This window comes from Toxorhynchites rutilus, chromosome 3, assembly GCF_029784135.1.
Source record: "Toxorhynchites rutilus septentrionalis strain SRP chromosome 3, ASM2978413v1, whole genome shotgun sequence".
NCBI classification, from domain to species: domain Eukaryota; kingdom Metazoa; phylum Arthropoda; class Insecta; order Diptera; family Culicidae; genus Toxorhynchites; species Toxorhynchites rutilus.
The window spans coordinates 213,684,208-213,692,154 of record NC_073746.1 but is presented as its reverse complement, the minus strand read 5'-3'; the positions used below and the strand labels follow the sequence as shown (position 1 = coordinate 213,692,154).

The following is a 7,947-nucleotide window of genomic DNA, read 5'->3' as shown; positions in this document are numbered from 1 at the left end:
TTCCTATGATGGTATAACAACCCCCCTCCCCTCTACTGGAAGGGGAAGGGTGTCCCATAAAAATATCACACATATTTCAACCAACCATATTCGAACCAAACATGACAATTGAAAATTTTCCGAAAACACTGAAAGAAAATGGGAAAATTCGAAAATTGAATTCCCAAATGTTCTGCAATTCCGTTGTAAGCGTTGTTAGTCAATTTGATGTTTGATATCTATATAAATGAAAATGTTTCGCCAAATGTGTTGGTAGTCGCAAAACTCCAGAAATGAGTCGTCCGATTTGAGCTGTCTTAATTTATTATGTGAATTTATTATGTGAATGTCAGGAGACTTAACAAACGTGACTTTCAAAGAAGTATTTCCAATAATACTTTCAATTCCACATCTTCGTACAACAAGAAAAGCTTGAAAAAGGAATTAATGTACATCAATGTAAACTCCCCCTCTGTAATCCCAATACATGTGAAAATTATTTAGCTTATTCGAAAAGTTCAGCACAAATGCATTAAATTATGCAAGTTTCTCGCAGGTTTCATTTTACAGTTAGGGGTAACAAAATATCGCTATATCTGGTCATCAAAAGAAAATTTCCTGCATTGCGTGTTTATGCTCGTAAAAACTAAAATATTCTTTCATTCAAAAGTAGCAAAACAGGGAAATAGGATGAAAGCAGAGGTCTCATGAAAATGGAAAATATATGATAAATAATGTTATATTTAAACACAATATTTTAAATGAATAATAATATCCAGAAGTATAGCGTATACTGATGCGTTACGTTCCATATATGTTTCCAGTCCTTTACGCGCAAACTCATTGGCGTTTCAGTCAGTCAAATCACATTCGAGAGCTCAATATTGATCCACAATTCAAGCAATCAAGTCTGATGGCATGTTGCCTAAAGTAAAACCATAATTTGTGCATCAGTGTTTAGGTTGCAATTAACGTTACTAAATTCCTGCTAAAGATCAGATTGTTGTGTTGAGCATTGTAACAGACAATCATGGGAAGAATTACGTTGAAACATTCTGAAAAATTGTTATGAAAAATGTGTTCTAATAATAGCATCGAGTGTTTCAATGCCTTACAGTGGACCGCTGCGAACCACAAATGCACAAAAATAAACCATATTTACAGAGGGTGGAAAAACCTAAGGGAAGAAAAATATTTTCGTTACATCACTAAGGGTGTGGTAGCTGGGTGGCGATTGGATCGAGTGGCTGCCATATTGGAAAACAGTGAAAATGCTGGGTAGAAAGCAAAGCATCAAGGGTGAATCGATACTGGCGGATTATGGCCCCGAAGAATCGCTTAACGAAAGTGCTGATATTGAATGGGTTAACAAGGTTTTCAAATAGAATCATTTATCATAATCTAGATTTCGTTGTAAATTTTCATTTGGATGGTTGGTGTTGTGGTTAAGTATCAGTGTTATCTCCAGTAGTAGATTGGACTGTTTTTGCTCTTTAACATCATCTGACAGTATATAGTTATGCTGACCATGCGTTGTAGAAGGTATTTTTCCCAGAGAGACGAATCCTTACTAGCACATATTCTCTCTTTTTATGGAGCACTCATTTCTCACTCTACTAACGCTTGGATTTGTTTGTAAACATTGCTCTTTTTTTGCTAGTTTATATGTTTTCTGCATGTTTTGGCAATACCGGTTTTGTTTACATATATATTTACATGAACATGTGTATTGTAGGTCACGTGGTCGAATGGTTGACAACGTTCTATCGTTCTTTTCGTAATGTCTAATAAACGTGTTTTGAATTGAACTGTAAATATTTTCTTGAAAACATAGAATTCAAACGAAGAAATGTTATGCTATCAAGGGTTCCTAAATAGTGCGTTTGACAGACATAAATGTTAGATACCGTTCTGAATCATATTTCGGACGCTTAAGGCATATGATGCAGAAAACAGATCTCAACTTTATACTTTATGGTTGATATTTTTTATAAATTAGTTCAAAATGCTTTTAAGCTGTCTACTTTGGTTGCACGCTCGCGAAACACAGCAAACATAGGATGATCACACACAATAAGTAGACATAGAAGGTTGCTATAGGAACATGTAAACTGTTGGAAAAATTAGACATTATAATGATTCTTGTGCAAACGACTCGAAAGAACTGTTGAGAGAAATGAAGTGGATTTTAATTGATTAACATTAACATCGATTAACCATAAAATAAGATACTACTGAACTTGTAATACATACACAGCAGGATTAGGAGTACATGAAAGGGACTAAACGTAAATTTACACAAGTAATACAATTGAACTGCTATTGAACTAATTATATGTATCAAATAGGAAAATTATAATATCTCCATCATACAACACCAAATTCCGTGTTCATTCCCGGAGTATTATAGTTGCGGAATTCACCCTTCCCGTCCCGTTGATTTCAAATCCACATTGGTATCTTTTTGATTGAAAACATAAAACAATCATCGAATAAAATGCTTTTCAAATCAAGCGAATAAGAATCAAACTTCGGACACCATTTATAAAAAATCAAATTTCGGACAGATTGAATTCAAATTTCGGACACTTTATTTTGTAATGTTTTGAACCACAATTACATTACACTTGATTATACACTGAAGTCGTTTTTTACACGGTTTTTTTATACGCGGTTTTATTTTACGCGGCTTTTTTACGCGGTTTTCGGAATTTACGCGGTTTATTTTTACGCAGATTTTGGGATTTACGCGTTTTTTTTACGCGGAATTCGGAATTTACGCGGTTTTTTTTACGTTGATTTCGACATTTACGCGGTTTTTTTTACGCAGCACGTATCAACCGCGTACAAATTCAATGTGCTAATTGATGTGACTTTTCACGAAATAAGTTTGTATTGTATCACTGATTAGTAGCTGAGAAATAAAAGCAGATACAGATATCATGATTGCGGCATACAAAACAAATCAGTTAATCAATTGTTAAAATATGAGTTGCATTTTTAATTAATAATTCACTGTTTGTTAGATTTTTATACGGATTTTAAAAGTTTATTTTTACGTAAATTTTGAAATTTACGCGGTTTTATTTTAGGTGGATTTTGAAATTTACGCTGTTTTTTTACGCGGATTTGGAATTTACGCGGTTTTTGTTTACGCGGCACGTATTCCCCGCGTAAAAAGTGACTCCACTGTATTTCACGGTCAACTGCGAAACACTTATCAAGCAATCACAATAACCTGATAACGATGATGAAAACTGATGAAACGCGAGAAACATTTAAATATTGATGAAGAGGTAAATTCTACGTTATCACGCTAAGCAAACGTCAAACACAAACGATAATGAGTGGATTTTGGATGGATTTTTTCCTACTATGTAATAATACAAATATAATTCTCAAATGAAGTGATAGTGAAACCAAGGGATTACCCTAAAGAAGCAATTGTGATATTAATTTTATAGTTATATCATCAGTGCTTGATTTTCATGATAGTATAACAAAGTGTCCAAAATATGATGTTGTCCGAAATATGAAAAACGGTATAGACAGACATAGATATTCTTGAGCAAAAGATCTTTGTTACTGAAAGTTGAAACGAATTGATTGACACTATTATTGAGATATCTCACAACAAAAGCCGTAATAAATCTTTAATCACGTTTTGACTTTATTTTTTCGCTGATTTCCAAAATTTTCCAGAACACTGTAATCAACAACTGTGCTCGAATGTCAAACCGTTAAAATTTCAAAAAGATCTTGCATTTTCCTTAGTATTTGAATTCCACTTCGGAAAAAAGACATCCTCTGAGGGCTTCTCCTAGGATTCCATCGACGCAACATATGGGCGGGCACTGTCATTTTGTAGAATCATTTGATCGTATCTCTGCTTGTATAGTTCTCTTCAATCGTCTCGAATGTATCAATTTTGCATACGGTTTAAACAGCTGTTTTGTGTTCAAAACTATTCTGGCTCGTCAAAGCATCAGAAAGAAAAAGATCTTCCACCTAACATCATTAGTTTCGAAATGTCCGATTTACAGTACGTAAAAAAAAAGTTTTTCCACCCCGGTAAATTTTCAAACTTCCTTCAAATAATCATTGAAAATAATACAATACACTTTATCAAAATGATGTTTATTTTTCTAAATTAAGTTCAATTCGTAGTCATGTAACATAAAAATAAACTTGGTCAATTCGTGAGATCAAATGATTGAAATAACAGTAAAAAATAAGACAAAAAAGTATATTCAGGGTATCCGCTGAATCTTTTATGTGATCACTCGTGGCATGAATGACTGCTTGGCATCGCCGTGGTATTGATTCAACAAGCTTAGCTGCAGTTTCTGATTTTGTTTCACTCAGTTGTAATTACTTACCGTAGTTGAGTTATTTTTATTAATCTTAACTTTCAAAATAGACCACAAATATTCTATGGGGTTAATCTCAAGAGTTTGTGCTGGTCATTCTAAAACTCTGATTTCTTTTTCCGTAAAACATTTTCATGTCAGCTTCGTGGTACGCTCACTGAGATGTGTACCGGCGACCGAGCTTCACTTTTTGCGAACTTGCTGGAAACTTTCGCTTCAATATGTCCAAATAAACCTCTTTCGTCATCGTTCCGTAAATAAATTCGACTTTTCCGACTTTTTCGACACGGTCGATGTTTCCAGATCCGCTTGACATAAAACTCTGTCAGGGGCGGTTTGACTCACGCGTCCGCGTGTCCATCGGTTTCGTACTTCCCCGTCGGCTACCATGATCAATGCTTCTTTCTTGTTCTACATCGTGGAACCACTGAGATTGACGGGTTATTATCGACAAATATATGATGTTCCAGCGACCCCAAAATTTGTACTAAATTTGTACTTATTTTGTACTAAACATCAAAAAGTGGCTCAGGGTTAACGATTCTTACTCTTCACTGTCCAGCGGTAGAAACGTTAACGGTTGGGAATTGACCATACGAGATATGGCTATTAAATAACGAGACAGCGCGCCTGAAGGGCGCCCTAGAGGGATGGGAGGAAAAACGAATAGTGCGTTCGGTAGCTTGAAATGTCTGCTTTAAAAGTACGAAAACACGTTTTGGTCACTATAGCTGTTTGCGAGCAGCAGTGGTTTGAATGGAACATGGATTGTAGTGCGCGTCGGAAATCATGTGTGACGGAAAACACGAACAACAACGCACCTGCCCATAACGCGCTGTCGGTGAAGCAATTTTTAACCGATAAGGGCATTCCAGTGCTCGAACATGCCCCGTACTCGCCAGATCTAGCCCCATGCGACTTTTTTCTATTCCCCAAGATCAAATCGGTGTTGAAAGGCACCCGATTTCGGTGGATTCAGCCGCTATTGAGTGTTCACGTCCAAACACTTGCTGCTCATAATAAGCTTGATTTCCCTCAACTCTTCTTCTTCTTCGCTGGCGCCTATGAAGTTCGTTCTATTATCTGTGTACTCATCTTGGGGTGCTCTTCTGCGAACGATGAATCGACGAACTACCATCTTTCAGGACTCGGTTGTTAGACTGTGCACTACTTCTATACAAATATGTATAGAAGGCGCTAGGCGCATGAAAATGGCTTAACTCAGCGCTTAACAGTCATGCGGCCTTTACTAGGTAGGGTCCAAAGTAATCGATTCCTAGGTAGATGGAGGGTCGAACAAAGGATGGAATACGGAACCGAGATAGTTGGCTGATCTTCGGAACCAAAGAAGTGCCTTTGTACACACGGCACCACTGACTTAGAACGTGTTCTTGGATTATCCTGAAACGAAGATTTTTTCTGCCCTGCATCAACCAGCACGAGCAAATGAAATCGCTAGTAGTGAGTTACGTTCTACCTACGAAAAGGATGATGCTGAGCTTCATAACGAAGAGACGAATGAACTCTCTGAGTTTAAAGTCTCTTTAATTCAATACCGTTACCGTTCATAATGAAAACTTGAGCAAACGGGTGCCAATCACGGCCGTCTGCAACTCTTTATCATTGTATCTTATCTTGGAGGAACCTAGAGCGCATCGTATGTGTCTTCGATCGTGAATACGGAAGTAAGCTGCAGCAGTGTAGGCTTGTTCACTGCAGCCCACAAGAGCTTTGAGCTACAAATCATCATAACAAATGGGATCGTATTCCGGAAGGTAACATCGGAGCTCCTTCAACGCTTGCAACCACAACTTCCACCACATGAACAGGTCTCCAGGAATGCGATTGTCCCAATCCAGCTTAACTCTCAAAACGTTTCAAAGAAGTATTTTGTCTGCCAGCCCCAAAGTATAGTAAGTTTTCATTATGAAGCTCAGAATCATCCTTTTCGTAGGTACAACGTAACTCTCTTCTAGCGATTTCATTCCCTCGTGCAGGTTGATCTTGAAGCAGAACCCAATAACACGCTCTAATCCACTACACGCTTTGATCGCTTTTCCTAATTCCAACTTGCACCTAGCACCGGAAAAGCCGACCTCAGGTAGGGTTAAAAAGATGATTAGTCATTCCTACAGCCTCCAGATGACCGCACAAGTTTTGCACAGCCAACGCAAACTGAATTAACGTTTTAAATCTCTCTGCTTTGAGAGCAGCCATAGCCCGAGCTTTGGCCTCTAACTTGTGGACAAACTGTTCTGGTCTACCGTACAACGCCTGAAGGATAAACAAAATTGAAACTGTTAGCGGCTTCTCTTGCAACTCTTTTCATATCAGTTATAAACCCAGAATTCTCTGATTCAGTGTATTCATACGCTTCTGTGGAATGATGGTAGCTGCTGATGAAAAGAAGGCACCCATTGGAAAACGGAAAGCTCGAAATAACTTGCATCGCTCCCAACTAATAAAGTGTAGGACCCAGTCGATGTCCAATAATCTAGAAGGAGGTTTGAATGTTGGGACATTTGGAGCCCCTAGCGGATCGACAATAGGAGGAATATGAAGCTTACCCTAGCCTCGGAGTTATATGGTTCATGGGGCGTCCCTACTTTCTCTACTCTATTCGGAATCGTTTGTGGGTAGTTACCCGCGGGTACATTGGGTTCTTTCTGGTACCGTCGATGGGGTTAAAAAGGAGTCAAAAACGGAGAAAGTTACTATTATTAATATCTTGACAAATATTGCGAATATTTTTTTAAAGCTGTGAGCCGTTTTTTAGGAGACATATTTCCACTACTTCCAATACATAATCCTTAACTGTAGTACAAATAGTTATTATTTAATAGTTCATCAAAGTTTGATGTGTAGTTAGGAATTTCAACATTTGCGAAATAATCTCTTATATACGCTGAGTGGAGGTGAGAATGGGTCAAGCATAAAATTGAACATATACAACTAAGTTGCAATGTACATGCAAAAATACACCAATACACTCACAATTAGGAAGTAGGAATTCTCCAAATTCAACACTTATTACACCTCCGCTAGATGTGACTTTTTTCGGACCTATGAAGTGGAATTGGAGGCAAAGTCTTCGCACGTATAAGGAAAAAAACGTTTCCTCAGTGACAACTTCACAGAAGCCACAGTTTCCAGGATTGCTGAAGCCGCTAATTGAAAACCTTAAGGAGAATCAAAAATGCAACTTGGGGCATTTATCAGATTACTGTGAAGTCGCTACTAAAGAGCATTTCGCATGTTCCAAGTTCACCAGAAAAAAATGAGAACAGTTTTGATCGTGAAACCATCGTGATACTGCTGTTTTACGTCCCGAGTACCACTTAGACTGGGCAAAGACGCTTATAGCGGCGTCAATTCGCTGTTTCCGGATTTTTGTAGCTTTTCTTGGAGACTGGCAATGCCCATTTGCGCTTCCCACCACACCTTAGACAGTGTTCACCTGAACCAGTGCAAGGCACAAAAACGACCTTTGTCGATAGAATTTCTGACCGAACAGGAATCGAACCCGAAGCCCCCATCTTGACGAACGCCACGCTAACCACAAGGCCATGAGTACCTCACCTCATGAGCGATACGAAAG

The 7,947-nt window shown here is 38.0% G+C and overlaps 1 protein-coding gene across 3 annotated transcripts in view; it reads left to right on the top strand.

Moving 5' to 3' along the window:
* Positions 1 to 850: 850 nt before the first annotated feature.
* Positions 851 to 7,947, top strand: part of LOC129775256 (sodium leak channel NALCN) — a 30,364-nt gene continuing 23,267 nt past the window's right edge. Inside the window, exon 1 of one of the 3 annotated variants that reach the window (XM_055779757.1) lies at positions 851 to 1,343. In XM_055779757.1, the coding sequence (XP_055635732.1) occupies positions 1,251 to 1,343 (93 nt within the window). In that variant the 5' untranslated portion in view covers positions 851 to 1,250. Of the gene's footprint in view, positions 1,353 to 1,397; positions 1,522 to 7,947 lie in introns of those variants that run through there. The other 2 variants (XM_055779756.1, XM_055779758.1) reach the window with 2 other exon arrangements.